This window comes from Lagenorhynchus albirostris, chromosome 7 (genome assembly GCF_949774975.1).
Source record: "Lagenorhynchus albirostris chromosome 7, mLagAlb1.1, whole genome shotgun sequence".
NCBI lineage: Eukaryota > Metazoa > Chordata > Mammalia > Artiodactyla > Delphinidae > Lagenorhynchus > Lagenorhynchus albirostris.
The window spans coordinates 68485315-68501170 of NC_083101.1; the positions used below are offsets into that span (position 1 = coordinate 68485315).

Here is a 15856-nt window from a genome sequence, read left to right on the forward strand (position 1 = left end):
ATTCTACTATCATAACAGCTCTTGAACCCACTTTAGATCTCCACCGGCATTGCCACCACTGTCACCCAAGCCAGCACTCTCTTGCCTGGACCACCACAATGGCCTCTTAATGCGCCTCCTGCCTTGCCCCCTTATCTAATCTACTCTCTACATTGCAACAATCCGTGATCTTAAAACTCACTTTACATCATGCCACCCCCCTGCTTTAAATCTACTGTCGTTGCTCACTGTTCCTAGAAAAAATAATCCGAATTCCTTTCTGTGGCCTCCAGGACCCTACAGAATCCGATCCCATCACCTCTCCCTTCTCATCTTGCACCACTTGCCTCTCACTCGCTAACTGTAGTCACAGTCATTTTCTTTCAGCTCTTCAAATCTGTCAACCCCTTTCTCACCTCAGGGCATTTTATTTATTTATTATTATTATTATTTTTTTTAAAGGTAGGAGAATATTTTGTTTTAAAGATTTATTTTTATTTATTTATTTTTGGCTGCATTGGGTTTTGCTGCTGTGCACGAGCTTTTTCTAGTTGCGGCGAGCGGGAGCTACTCTTCGTTGAGGTGCATGGGCTTCTCATTGCGCTGGCTTCTCTTGTTGCAGAGCACGGGCTCTAGGCCCACGGACTTCAGTAATTGTGGCGTGTGAGCTTCAGTAGTTGTGGCTCGCAGGCTCTAGAGCACAGGCTCAGTAGTTGTGGCGCACGGGCTTAGTTGCTCCGCGGCGTGTGGGATCTTCCCGGACCGGGGCACGAACCTGTGTCCCCTGCATCGGCAGGTGGACTCTCAACCCCTGCGCCACCAGGGAGGCCCTCCTGTGACATTTTAATAAATTTTTGCTGACTCGACATCAAGCTTGGCTTTGTTACTTAAAACCGAGAGAGGCCTAATGAATGCAGGAGGAATCTAAGAAAAATTATTGGGGAGAGCTAGATCTTGGGCAACTCCGGAACTGAAGAAGCTTCCCTACCCTCAGCCCCCTAGAGGCCACATCTGCTGTGGTGACTGGCGTGCTGTTTAATGCTGTCCCTGTCTTAGAGAACCAGCTGCTACTTGATTTAATAATACATTAGTAATACATATTCTTTCCTTATCACATTAGCTCAACAAATTTAAGGGAAAAAAATCACTAAAATTTGTCTTTCATACTTTTCCCCTCTTGCCTTTGAAACCAACTACTGCAGCTGCTAACAGAGGTCTCTCTATGTAGAATGTGTTTTGTCCTTCTGGAGAAGACAAAAGAATTATTAAAAGGGCAGGCAGCTGCTTGTAATGACAGGAGAATGCAAAGCGTTTGTCAGCATTAACTCTTCTCTCCTTCCTCAGCTGAATCGCCATGGTCTTCCTCTTTATCCCTTTTTGGCTCGTACTGTTTCGGTCCGGGAATGTAGAGGCCTTCGCCCTGCCTGTCCTGCATCGTCTGTGTTAAACCTGCACGAGTCTCACCTCTAAGACTTTGAGCAAACCTAACAGCTGATAAACTCTACCCTGACTTATGGACACAATCTCCCTTTCTTTCACAAATGCTCGGATCATGCAATGTTCTAACAGGGGTATTTGCACAACAGTTTTGCACGATGGGGATACTGACAGAGTCTACCTCGTGAGGGTGCTGTGATAATTAAATGAGATAGGGCCACGGGTTTCAAACTTGGCTGCACATTAGAATCACTGGAAGAGTTTCAAAAATCCCATTGCTGAGCAGCACCTAGATACGTTCAGTCAAAATTTCTGGTTGTGAGAGCCATCCGTCAATATTTTAAAAAAATCTCCCTAGCTAATTCCAATGTGCAGCTACATTTTGGAGTCAGTGAGATAGTACTTGTTTATAAGTATTCAGTAAATGGTAGCTGTTTTTATAATTAAAAATGGAGAATTACCCCAGTTTAACAGACTGCTGAAATTGAGGGCTTAGTAGGACCCAGATTCATTTTTTTTCAATACTTTTTTAATTAATTTATTTTTGGCTACATTGGGTCTTCATTGCTGCGCGCGGGCTTTCTCTAGTTGCGGTGAGCGGGGGCTCCTCTTTGCTGTGGTGCGCAGGCTTCTCACTGCAGTGGCTTCTCTTGTTGCGGAGCACGGGCTCTAGGCACATGGGCTTTAGTAGTTGTGGCACGCGGGCTCAGTAGCTGTGGCTTGCGGGCTCTCGAGTGCAGGCTCAGTAGTTGTGGCGCATGGGCTTAGCTGCTCCATGGCATGTGGGATCTTCCCTGCTCAGGGCTTGAACCCGTGTCCCCTGCACTGGCAGGCGGATTCTTAACTAACACTGTACCACCAGGGAAGCCCCTCATTTCTTCTTTATTCATCCATCTAACAATAACTGAGCGTTTACTACCTGCTAGGCTCTGTGCTAAATTACTCCTCTCCACTTGAAAGTAAAAAGATAGTTATCGCCTTCAGAATGAAATTCAAGTTCTTTAGGACAGTCTTCCCACGCCCCCAACCCCGCTTTCTGTGTGCTGTTACCTGCCGGGGCCATGGCCCACATGCTTGTGAACTCCAGCCACTCCCAACTATTCATAACGTTCCAGGCCCTTTGTCTCTGGGCCCTTCTCCATACTCTTCCTTTTGCTTAGGATGCTCTTTCCACACTCCTTCTGCCTTTTCACTTGGCCTACCTTATGGGATAGAATTCCTGGTACAGAACAGGACAGATGGGTGCCTAGCACTCCCTGACAGTCCCGCATCCCCCATCCCCCCTGACGGGCAGCTGGCCGATGTCCTCTCATTGTCAGTATTCTGTGAGTGCCCTGCAGGGGTGAATGATTAGTTCTCAAGGTCTTCTCTCTGCAGAGAGGCTGGGCCAACCTCTCTCTGCTCTTCCTCAGGCCTCACTCTGGTGGAAGACTGCGCAGGCCCAGGCAGGCTTTCTTTCCTGTGTCTTAAGCTTAACTGGTTCTGTTGTTCCAAGACCCCAAGAGCTGCTCCCCAGGGCTCCTCTGAGGGAGAGAACTTTTCCTCTGGAATCATCCAAGGGAGCAGGGCAGCTCAGAGCTCCGTACTCGGAATGGCCTGAGGGAGGCTGGATCTTCCGTGGCCACTACATGAAATCCCACGGCGTTGGCAGGCTTTGGCGGGTAATGTGACTTTATGACCAGAGGTAACCCCTGAATACTATGCTCCAAAGGAGAGAGACCCTCTGGTGCATCTGTACCTGCAGGCACCTAACATAATGGGTGAGGGGCTGCGAGCTGTGGTAGCTGCCACAGCTGCTAATCCTGCTGAAGGAAGGACTGCTGTTAGGAATCTTGTAACCCTTTCCTCACGCTGACCTCCAGGGTGGTCCTGCTTAGAAACATCGCAGTGCCTTCTCTCCATTTCTGAGTCTGTCAGGAGGTGGTCTAAGGGCATAGACTTGCCTGTCCTGTCCCTGGGCCGACAGCTCTTTCTATAGGAGCCAACCAAGAAGACCTTACTCAGCGTTCCAAGTCTGTCCATACACACACACACACACACCCCCCTTGATTCTGGCTTTTCCAGCTCCAGGCCTGTGCCACAGTACCTCCTTTCTGTTCCATCCTTCAAGATTCATATTCTACTACTGGGCATGGGGAAGGGGAAATCTGAGTGTGTTCTATACATAATCTCACCTAAACTTTTGCAAAAATCTTATGTAGTTGGTGTAGTTATTCCCATTTTACAGAAGAGGAAACGTTCTTCCCAAGGTCACATGGTTGGAATACCGGTTAACTTCTGCTATGTTACAAGTCATCGCCAAAACTAGTGGCTTAGATCAACCACCATGTGTTTAGCTCACAACTCTAGAGATTATTTGGCTGTCAGCTGGGGTGTTGGGAGTAGGACACAACTCATCACATGATCTCTTTCATACTCCAGCAGGATAGCTGGGGCTTGTTCATATGGCGGCTTGGTAGGATTTTGCTTGGAAGGCTGGATGGATGCAAGTCCTCTTGATAATCTATTGGCCAAAGCAAGGCATGAGGCCTGCCTGGATTCAAGGGATGGTGAAATAAACCTTACTTATTCTTTGTTGGGAGGAGCTGCACAGTCATATTGCAAAGGGGCCTGAATACCGGGAGGGGTGGGATGGAGGGTCATGTCCACTTCTGCAATCTACTGTAGTTGTTACGTGACAGAGGTAGGATTTTATTTTTCAGTTGCAAAAATAGTGTACACACACGAGAAGAATTCTAACAGTAAACAAAAGGGGAAATGAGGAAGAGAAAGTCTCATTCTTAGTCCTGGACTAGGAAAAAACATTCTAATCTAGTCCCACTCTCCACATAGAAACATGATTGACAGTTTCTTGCGTATCTTGATGCGATTTTTTTTTTCCTGTCTGCACATAGATGGGAGCCCGACATGTACAATTTCCTGCACTTCGTTCTTTTCACTTAATAGTAACACAACTAGGTTCTTTCCATAGCAGCACAACTAGAAATGCTCCGTTCCTTTTAAGGTCTACGTAGTGATCCACTGAAGAAACATACCATGTTTATTCAACCACATCTCCTACTAGTGGACACTTCAGTTTTCTTCTAGTTTTTGTAAAAAATAATGCTGTGGTGACTATCCTTGAATATCCTTCTTTGTGTACTTGTAGACTAGATTCCTAGAAGAGGAATTTCTAGGTTTAATAGCAGAGTTGAGCCTTGATCTGTTCCCAAAGCACATGCCCTTTTCAAGATGCGTCTCCAGTTACCCACTGTTCCTCTAACCTTTTCTGTAACTAGAAGCTACCTTAGGAAGCATGTCCCCCTGTGTACATATGCACATATTGGATGATGGGCATGACCTCTCCACACCCTTCCTTCCTAAGCAGGCTCAAGAGGTCCTGAGCTATGCATTATTAAGCTCTTCCAAGAAGATCCAGATGTTTTCTTTTCTGTGTCTTCCTTCATGATGTTTTTCAGGAGACATGTACTACTCTGTTACAGGCCAATGATAAAAGAATCCTAGTAACAAATGTTAACGTACAAATGGTAGGTTCCATCCAAGTGAAGACCTAAGGTATAAATGAAGATCTCACAGATATTACAAATACAGACAGGTGGTAAAAGAATTAAATCAAATCATCACACAGCAATAATAGCAAAGCCCTGTTGTCACACTGAGCAGTTATGTTACATGAATTCTGTCTTTGTTCTTGGCAACTTTAACAGTTCATGAACATTAAGTATAGTAGCAAATATGCAGTGAAGATATTTCCTAAGATCCTATTTTTTCATTCTTTAATATTGTTTTTGGGTTTCTTCATGGATCCTGATGCCCACATGCCACCTGCCTGGATGTTAGTTGGAGCCCTGAATTCTTACCAGGTCTGTATGGACTTGACTCTTTTATGAACAGTGGGTTTGTGACTGTCAGAATCTGGAGGTGGCATGCAAGCACGCTCAGATACCTCACTCCATTTCTCACAGCCTCTGATTATGTCCCTGAGTAGATGTAGGCAGTAATTCTGTGGAAGGGAACAAACCACAGGGGGCTCATTTCTGTGATGTGGGGAGAGTCTGCCTTTCAGGGCTGCTCTGCAGATAGGTTAAAGAAGTGGATTTCTAGAGAATGCAGTTTCAAAAAGTAATTACTTAATGGTTTGAGCTCTTTAGAGAATTATAGGCATGTGCCTCAGACTTCAGAGCAGAAGGTACCCAGTTTCCTATCTGTTACTTAATAACAGGGACATTGCTGCTATCAAAAAGGCAGCGTTCTGAAATGTTCCTATTAATATAGCCCAAGGAAGAATGATGTTTTATTCCACGGTACACGGAACAGTGAAGCATTTAAAGGCTAATCACTGCCCAGCCACAATAATCTGTGCATTTCTTCATTCACTTATTCATCATTTATTTATTGAGTGCCACACTGTGCCAAGCACCATGCTGGGTGGAGACATCAAGATAAATAAAACGTGCATACACCTCTCCATGTATCAGTTAGCTCTGGCTCTGTAACAAACACACCAAAACACAGTGGCTTAAAACAAAAACTACGTATTTAGTTTACACGGCTGTGGGTCAACCATTTGGGCCGGGTTCAGCTGGCCAGTTCTTCTGGTCTTCACTGAATTTACTCAGGGTCTGTGGCCAGCTGCGGGGTCAGTCAGGGCTGGCTGGTCTGGGGGTTCTCAGCTAGGATGGCTCGTCTCTTCTCCACATGCCTCATCCTCCCGCCATCTGGCCTGGACTTACTCACGTAGGGTCTAGGCAGATGACAAGAGAATGAGGGGAAGCCTGCTGGGTCTCTTGAGGATTAAGCTTTGAACAGACATAATGTCCTTTTAGTTATTCTGTTGGTCACATCAGAACAAATCGACTTACAAGGCCAGGGAAAGGTGAATACCTCTTGATAGTCATGGCCAAGAGACTTGGCAACAGACCGGGGAATAATGATGGTTCATTTTTGCAGAGTCTATCTCACTGTCCTTTATAGTCTGTGGTCAGAGGGACAGGAAATTGTGATACGTGCTACTAAGAAATTGTTTCTTTCTCTTCCTCTCTTTCCCTCCATCTCTAAGTAACATTTTTACATTCTACACCAGGGAAATCTAGTCACTCCAGTTAGAACACTTCAACGAGTCAAAGGTCTGGCACAGATCTGCTATTAGACGTTAAAAAGCAGAAATGTTACAAGGCAGTTGGAGCGATCCACGAACCTCATGACCACCAAGCTGTTGGTCATATCGCGCACTCGATTCTATGATAGCATGTCTGCCTTTTAAATATATTATCAACGTACAAACTGTGCCTGGGTTTTGTTGAAACACACTGTATCGCTGCACACACACATATTTCTTCAACTAGACGCAGAAAATCATCTTGTTAAAATGCACGGTGTGAAACCAATGAAAATAAAGCCATAGCCAAATCCGTAGCCATAAAATAGGATCTTTTAACCGAGGACCTTTTTTTAAAATTCCATCAGCGAGTAAACACCTGTCAAAGTATGCGAGCTCAGCGCCAACACCAGATGCATCTAATTAAATCAATTTCCAGCTCTTGCTGTCCGAGAACAGCTGTGTGTAAAGCACGTTTCCCCTCCCCTCCCCCCGCTCCTTCCCACCACTGTGAAATCACTGAGGGGGGCAGAGAAAGCCCCAGGTGAGTGGGTCTCAAACTTGTGTGCATGAGAATCACCTGGATAGGGGTGGTGTGGGGCATAATTCTTGTTAAAACTGATGTTTTTTTTACTCTACCCTTTCCCCTCGATCTTGGTAATTCTCCCAGGAAATCTGCACACAGGTGGTCAGGATCACCCTTTCAGGATCACTGCCTTTATCTTAGAGCAGTTTTCCTTCCAGGAACTTTAAAAAAATGAATTAGGACCTCATACTTTGTCTCTCTATGTCAGGCCGATAGTACCAAGTCTCTGCCAATCTAGTTTTCTCACTAAACTTTCTGGAGACCTTGAGATATGAACAGCACTAACTCACTAACCAGAGACCAAAATGCCTTTCAATGAATCCAATTTGCCGCGAAGGGGAGAGAATGCAGCTGTGACTTGTGGATGGGCACCTAGGGCTGTTTGAATTTCCTCTAAAACTGTAGATCTGTACAGTCTACGAGTACAAAGGGAATCTGGGGCCACTTAGTTAAACTCCATTTTATGGATACAGAAACTGAAGTCAAGTGTCTTCTCTAAAAGTAGCAGAGATGGGGCTGAAACCCAGGTCTTCCCATTCTCTAAAGTTAGTTTTCTTAAAAAGTGTGGAGTCTGCAGTGCTCTGTCTACTGAGAGTCCTTTGGGTGCATGTTCTCTCGTGAGGCAGCCGGCAGAGTGGGGGAGAAAGGACACCCCAAGAGTGTTCTTGGTGCCCCTTTCCGACAGAACTGGAGTCAGGTGACCTGGGGCCTCGTGATTCTCCAGCCCCAGTCCGCGTGTGGGATGCAGCAGCGTGGAGTGTGTGTGTGTGTGTGGGAACTTCACGCTGAGTGTGTGCTGAGGTGCTGGGGCGTGTCGCCTGCCACGGCCCCCAGCCTTCTTCTGTTCTGGGTTCTGAGAGGAGACAAGACAGGCCTCCCTGCGAGAGTTTCACACCGGCTTAGAGTCTGCCCCGTGCTGACTACGCTGCCGCATTCCCCGTTTTTCCCCCACGGCAGACATCACTAATCCAGTATGACAGTTCTTCCAGCAGAGCCAAAACCTGGTTTCAGCATCTTCCTCCAGTTAGCTCCGTGGGCAGCCACTTCAGATCATCCAGTCAGCGGGAGAGAGGAGACTAGTTTGCAATCCTGCTTCTGAGTGATTTTGTCTAGAAGTAATTCTAAAATCGACATCCAGGGAATAGGGCTGACAAGACCTTGGGGAGGGAGGGAAGGCAGAGTCAGAGCTATGGAACACTGCGGCTGTGGCTCAGGGCTGGGTTCCCCCCCAGCAGCCCAGGTGTTACATGCTGACCTCTACATGGGCATCCCTTCCCACTGAATCTCCTCTGGTCCAGTGTGTGTGTGTAACAAAGACCCAAGACAAGCAGCTGGACCTGAGGGTTCAGTTTGCAGCCATAGAACACAGTGATCCCACTGATGGGGATCAAACTGATGTCCTTGACCTTCCTGGTGTGATTCTCAACCAAACAAGCTACCTTGTGACCAACAGAGAGAAAAAAGTCTTGTGACTCAAAGTGTAGTCCAAGGACCAACATGTTGGCCTCCCTGGGAACTTGTTAAACCCACCTCCTAGAGAAATGGAAATAAAAAAATAAACAAATGGGACCTAATGAAACTTCAAAGCTTTTGCACAGCAAAGGAAACCATAAACAAGATGAAAAGACAACTCTCAGAATGGGAGAAAATATTTGCAAATGAAGCAACTGACAAAGGATTAATCTCCCAAATATACAAGCAGCCCATGCAGCTCGATATCAAAAAAACAAACAACCCAATCCCAAAATGGGAGAAGACCTAAACAGACCTTTCTCCAGAGAAGATATACAGATTGCCAACAAACACATGAAAGGATGCTCAACATCACTAATCATTAGAGAAATGCAAATCAAAACTACAATGAGATATCATCTCATACCACTCAGAATGGCCATCATCAAAAACTCTAGAAACAATAAATGCTGGAGAGGGTGTGGAGAAAAGGGAACCCTCTTGCACTGCTGGTGGTAATGTGAATTGGTACAGCCACTATGGAGAACAGTATGGAGGTTCCTTAAAAAGCTACAAATAGAACTACCATATGACCCAGCAATCCCACTACTGGGCATATACCCTGAGAAAACCATAATTCAAAAAGAGTCATGTACCACAATGTTCATTGCAGCTCTATTTACAATAGCCAGGACATGGAAGCAACGTAAGTGTCCACAGACAGATGAATGGATAAAGAAGATGTGGCACATATATACAATGGAATATTACTCAGCCATAGAAAGAAATGGAGTTATCTGTAGTGAGGTGGATGGACCTAGAGTCTGTCACACAGAGTGAAATAAGTCAGAAAGAGAAAAATGCCATATGCTAACACATATATATGGAATCTAAAAAAAAAGGTTCTGACGAACCTAGGGACAGTACAGGAATAAAGACTCAGACGTAGAGAATGGACTTGAGGACACGGGGAGGGGGAAGGGTAAGCTGGGACAAAGTGAGAGAGTGGCATGGACTTATACATACTACCAAATGTAAAATAGCTAGCTAGTGGGAAGCAGCCACGTAGCACAGGGAGATCAGCTCGGTGCTTTGTGACCACCTAAAGGGGTGGGATAGGGAGGGTGGGAGGGAGACGCAAGAGGGAGGGGATATGGGGATATATGTATATGTATAGCTGATTCACTTTGTTATACACTAGCAACTAACACAACACTGTAAAGCAATTATACTCCAATAAAGATGTTAAAAAAAAAAAGTCGAATCTCAGGCCTCATTCCCAGACCTACTGAAATAGCAATTCAAACCTTAACATATTTTAACAAATCATACAGGTGACGTATATGCTTGAGAGTTTGAGAGGCATTGGCTTAGAAAGTCACTATGACTTCAAACTGATGAGTATTTGAAGTGTGATGGACTCCTTGGCGGATGTCATCCAGACAGGCCCTGTCTTCAGAGGTAGCTCAGCACGTGCAAAGGCATTGGGCAGAACATGGACTGGATTTGTGACCCATGTTGTTCTAGAAAGAAAACCCTGTTCTTGTTTTGTGCAGCCTTTTTACTTCTTCCCCCATCTTCTGTTCATTCTTTCATGTTGCTTCACCCTGCAAGGGCCCTGATATCCAACTTTTGTTGGATATCAAAAGTCCTCTTGGTCTCAGGCCCTCCACTCTCTGTTCTCATTGTCTGCTTCTCCACCATCTCCCTGCAGGCTCAGGGTTTTGACTGAGGCCCTAGTTTTGCAGAAAATACTGATATGGCTTGCCTTCAGCTGTGGTTGATTTGTTTTCTGCATTCAAAAGGGCCCAGGCTTAGGCAATTCAAAAGGCAAATAATGAGGTTTGGAGTAGAAGTGCACAGTGGATCCTGTTTGCTGGCAAGAAGAGGCACAGTCTTGTTCAACTGGTCCCTTCATTGGGGGTCTTTCACCTGTTCTGAAATCTACTGAAGAGCCCCATGGGCTGGGATTCCCATCTCAGTGGGCACTGAATGGCCAAGTGACAGAAGCCAATGATGCTAACCAAGTGACACGCCCTATAATCTTTTCTCTGCATCGGGATTGTTACTCTAGCCTACCACCTTGGAGGACTGCTTTGCCCAGCATTGAGTAATGGCTAGATCACTGTTATTCATGCTAAATTCACTGCTATGGGTCAGATTCTAGGGTGTAACAACTTGACTATGTCCTCTCGACATTTAGAAGAACAGTGATTAGAAGAAACAAGACAGGGAGTCTAAAGCCTGTCAAGAGAAGAAAAGATTAACTGTTGAAACGGTCCCATTCCCCTTCGCTGTCTCCATTCAGTCCATTGGCTGGCAGACCTACAGCTGCCATGCCTGGCTCCTGCTGGCTGCCAACATTTAGGGAAGGCAGGCATCCTTAAATCTGAGTAACTGAGTCTGTGGATGAATTGTATTTCCTTAACTCAGACACTGTTAAGAAGAATCTGTCACCGTTTCCACTGAGAAAAGATTAATGAGAAATATGATTAATTGCTAGTTGTACCAACGCTCTTGTGTTTTTTTCCCCTGAGGATTATTTTGGGTGAAGCTTTCCACTCTGGCATTTTCATACAAAACTGAATGATCGACTGTCCCCTGTGCAACAGATTAGCCACTAACCACATGTGGCTATTGACATTTAAATGGAAGAAATAAAAGATTTACTTCTCAGCTGCACCGTCCACGTTTCAAATGCTCACTAGCCACAGTGGCTAGTGGCTACTGATAAAGGACATTTTCATCATCACAGAAAGTGTTTTAGACACTGCTGACAGTGACTCAGTAGAATTTAGAAGAACATGGGTTTCTGAGTCTGATGGGCCTGGTTTCTTCTGCGCACACATTATATCTCACTTCTCTGCGAGAAGTCACAGGTAAATAAGACACCTACATTTCAAATGATTGACTATGCTTTATAGCTCGGTGGTTCTCAAATGTCAGTGAGCATCAGGACCACCTGGAGAAGTTGCTAGAACACAGCTTGCTGGGTCTCAACACCAGTTCTGAGAACGTGATTTTAAGTTTCCAGGTGCTGCCCCTGCTGCCTTATGCAGCTGCTCTTGAATTGTGGAAGCCAGAACACCTTGATCGACAAAGATTAAACCATGGGTATCCTTGGCTTATACCGAGGGGGTCCACAGGCACATTCTTGAGGGTGTGAGCGTTCTTTATAACCTTGGAACAAGTGTGATTTCACTCTCAAAATAAAAAGATTAATCAACACCTATTCAGGATCACTGATGACCATCTGAAAACCAACAGCAGCATGCGATTTTAGTGCCTGAGTTTGCATGTGTGTTTACAATCACATGATCACCAAACGAGTTCCAGAACTGGTAACATTGAATTTTGATGTAGTATTTCTTAAACTGGGTTCTGTAGAGGTCACTGAACATATATGTAGGAGTCCCAGATTCCCTGTGTTTGAGAAACAGTGACCTGGGGAATGGGGGTAGGGGAGGGGTGGACCCAGCAAGGGCAAGGTCTTATCAGCACTTTTTCAGGGGGAGAGCATGTGGCCTTTTGATTGGAAAGATTTTCTGTTTAGGACTACCCCTCACCTTGAAGGACATTTAGCATTGCTGGGCCTTGCCCATTAAATACCAGGGGGTGCTCCAGAGTCACAGGACAACCCCAAACCATCTGTACATGTTTAAAAATCCCTCTGTGGGGCAACAGGACAGCCTGCTTCTGGGTGAGCAAACCCATAGGCCATCAGCTTTGCCCTGAGCTGGGCCTCTGCTCTTTCTGGCGATACTGTAGCAGCAGCTGGGCCCCGGGGCCTCCCCAGCCTCTGCTTCTCTCTTTTGTCACTCCCAGGCTTCTTGGCTGGGAACTGAGATACTGTGTACTATACAGTGTACGGCCCATCTTCAGGACACTTCGGTGGGGTCACCTTCAGTCTACCGTTTGGCCGGTAGAGGGCAGCAGCACCCAGAACTTCCCGCTTGCTTTGCTTATTGCTATCATGGGAGGCGGTAGTCAGCCTAGCACCTCTGTTCCCTCCGTCCCTCTTCCCACCTTGCCCTTCTTTTTGGGGGGTCTCATCTAGAAAAGATCTTCTCAATGTTCCCCCCATGGCCCTGGCACCCGGTGGCCAGGAAGGAGGCCTGGCAGCAGCGGTGGTGTTCGCTGGACCCCACGAGCTCTTTCCGACGCCTGGAGGCGGCGGTCCTCTCCCCACGGCCTGGCGCCCGGCGGTGCTTAGCCAGGGCGGGAGGCTGGGAAGCCGGCCGCTGCCCTCCTCACCGGCTTTGATCTGAAATTCTCTCTCTTGCTTTCTTGCCTCCCCTCCATCACCACCCCGCCCCCGCCCCCGCCCCCGCTCCCACCATGTTTCATTCCCAGAAAGAATCTGAGTCAGTCTCTTGTCATTAGATTAGTTTCTGCCAGACGTCAAAGCAGCTGACAGGGAGATGGTGACCCCTCTGCTCCCACTCCAAGAGAAAAGGAGAAGGAACTGGAGTGGACAAGGGTCTCCTTCGGCGACTCAAGAGCCCTTCCCCGGTCTCCGGTAGAAATAGGAGGAAGATGCAAGCAAGAGTCCCACTTAACTACCCGTTAGCATAGGTCAGAATCTTTAGATTTTGCGTTGCTTTAGAACAAGAATATTTCCCCTTCTCTCGAGAAACATCCTTTGGCTTAGGCCTGCCTCTTTCTAGAAGTTCCCATTTTCCCGTTTTCTCTGACGCTCTCTTTCTTGCCCACGCTCAAGCATGCTCGCTCTTTCCTGGGCCGTGACTCGCATGCGCGGGCTTCAATTAACTTTCTTTCTGTGAAACAAGCAGCACCTGTCCTATCGTCAGTGGCTCCTGAGAACGCTCTCTCCTAGAGCTCACAGAGGCTGAACTTCTCTCTGACCCTCCTGGGGGGGGGGGTCACCCTGCGTCGGTGGCAGGGGCGCATGCAGTTAAGGACTCTCCTGCTGTAACCCACTCCTGCCGGTGACCAAAAGTCCTCCAGTGAGCTCTTGGTCCTTGAGGAAAGGACAAAAGATGTGATACATCTTAGATCCAAGACCTGGGACAGAACAGCACATTTCAGAAAGCACTCATCATCCAGGATGCTAAAGTGGGTTCCGGACGGTCTTGGGGGCACCTGGACTTCCTTCGTTGGAGGTAAGTCAGTCTGCAGCGGCCCCAGGGAAACGTATTAGCATCAGAGCCAGGGGGCCAGAGCAGAAGTGGCCTGGCCTTGAGAGTACAGAGAGCTGATTGCTAAAATTTGTGTCGGGCATGATATCCAGGTAGGGGTACGGGAAACATGCAGGAGGGGAAGGAGGCTGACTGATGTCGGGCAGCCTAGCCTCCCTGGTGATAGCCTTTTCCTGCTCAGTTTTGCTTTTCTTGCCCCTTCCTACCTCAGGCACCCCCTGCTTCCACTTCACGTCCATCAAAACTTTCCTCCTTTCACACTGAGGCGCAAGTGACTGATAAGAGCAGAGACTGGTGGTGCCTAAGAGCTTTCTCCCAGCCGCCCTTTCAAGATAATTGTTTATAATGGAAGACTGCAAAGACATAGAAACAGAATAGTATCGTGAACCCCCATGTAGCCATCATCCGGCCTCAACAGCTATCAACGCGTTGCCAGTCTGGGTTCTTTTATAGCCCCGAACTCCTCACTCCCAGCTTCAGGGTGGCGCAAAGCCAAGGCGCCATTTCTTTTCAGTGTGTGCAGAGGGCTTTCTTAAGCCCGATCAACCATGTCGTGTGCTGGTGAAGAAGCTTTGGTGGCATGAGGTCCAGGTTGCTTGGTGGGTTGGACAAGGCTCCCCTGCAGTCTGCTACCGCCCACCTTTTCAGCTTCTGTCTCTCCACTCTCCAGCAGACCCTACCCTTCCAGCCGTACTGAACATTGTTCCCCAAATGCCACGTGTTTTCGTTTATCACTTGGTGTAAGGGTTTCCTCATCAGACTTCTCATCCCCCACCTGCAGTCAGAAGTCATGTTTTCTCCGAAGATTTCCCTGAACCCTCAGATGGACTTAAAACACTGTCCTGTGGGCTCAGCTGACATCTAGACACTTATTTATAGCACTCATTTATTAAGTGTGGCATATTGCTTACTATAAGATAGGCACTGTTGTAGGGGTGTTCCAAAAAAAAAAATTAGCTGATTTAACCCACATAAAACAATTCTCATGAGGTCATAGATGGAACAAGTGAGGCACACAGAGGTTTAGGTCACTGAGCTGGGTAACTGGCAGAGCTGAGATTCAAACCCAGGCAGTCTGGCTTCTTAACCACCCTCTAGGCTGCTTATTCTAGTACAAGTCCTGACTGGTGACGTGTTTATCTTCCTCTGCAGACTACAAAGTCTTTAAGAAGAGGGGCTGGAACTTAGTCTCCTCCAGGCCCCCAGTGCTAACGCCTGTATCGGGCACATTGTAGGTCCTGACAACCCATGACTGAACGCATGAATAAATATAAGGTCATTTGTAGAAACTTCCAGGCATGGACTCTTCCTAGAGCCAGTTACAATTTCTACAGGGATCAGGGCCTTAGGCGAAGCAGGATTCTCAATCTTTTTTCTACACAGCACTGCTGCAGCTTAGGTAGAGCTTGCTACGGCTCTTGCCTGGGAGCGTACATGTTGGCCAGGTTGGAGAGGGCAGCCGGAGGTGGGGTCAGGTTTTAAAAAGCCCCCGGGAATTTCTGATATGCCCTTTGGGTGCCACCTCTTTGTTGAGAATCCCTGAGCTGGAGAGACAAGGCACTAAGATGAAATTCTAAATAGTCCGGGGATGGAGGGGGAATCTGAGGATGTTGGGGACAGGGTCTTCCCCTTACTGCCCAGACTCTCCTAACGGCCATCCCTGAATCAGGCCAATGGGAATGAATAGCATTACTCTCCTTGTGGAAAACACTTTTCCTTTTTCCCTTAAGTTCAGTGGAACTGCTATGGGGATGGATTGTGCATTTGAGTGAGCTCCTGAGAGGAGACAGGAAAGCTAGAATGTTTACAACCTTCCCTGACCTGATTCCATTTCAAGGACATGGGTCGTTAGCTGCTGGCAGCAGTCAGAGCTGTATGAACACTTTCCAACAGCTTTGTGATCGAATTTGGGCATAACTTTACTTTTTGTCCCTGAGGTGATTGTTATTATTTACTGGAAATTCCATTTTTAAATCCCAGCAGCAAAAGCCTTTCTTCCTACACAATTCTCATTAATTAGAAGTTGCTATTACTCACTGTCTGGCTATAACCTAACTAATGACCTAACTTAAGCCTTTTAAACTAGATGTCTTCTTATCGTAGTTCTCTAGCTACTCTGGCTTGTGAACAGCAAACCCTCCACCC

At 46.8% G+C, this 15856-nt stretch overlaps 1 protein-coding gene across 2 annotated transcripts in view; it reads left to right on the plus strand.

The window, feature by feature from the left end:
* The window catches only part of ACER2 (alkaline ceramidase 2), a 71787-nt gene that overhangs the window by 40996 nt on the left and 14935 nt on the right, over nt 1–15856 (plus strand). Inside the window, exon 6 of one of the 2 annotated variants that reach the window (XM_060155129.1) lies at nt 1324–1422. The exons of the other annotated variant lie outside the window; for it this stretch is intronic. Coding sequence (XP_060011112.1) covers nt 1324–1327 — 4 coding nt within the window. The 3' untranslated portion in view covers nt 1328–1422. Of the gene's footprint in view, nt 1–1323; nt 1423–15856 lie in introns of those variants that run through there. 2 annotated transcript variants of the gene reach the window in all.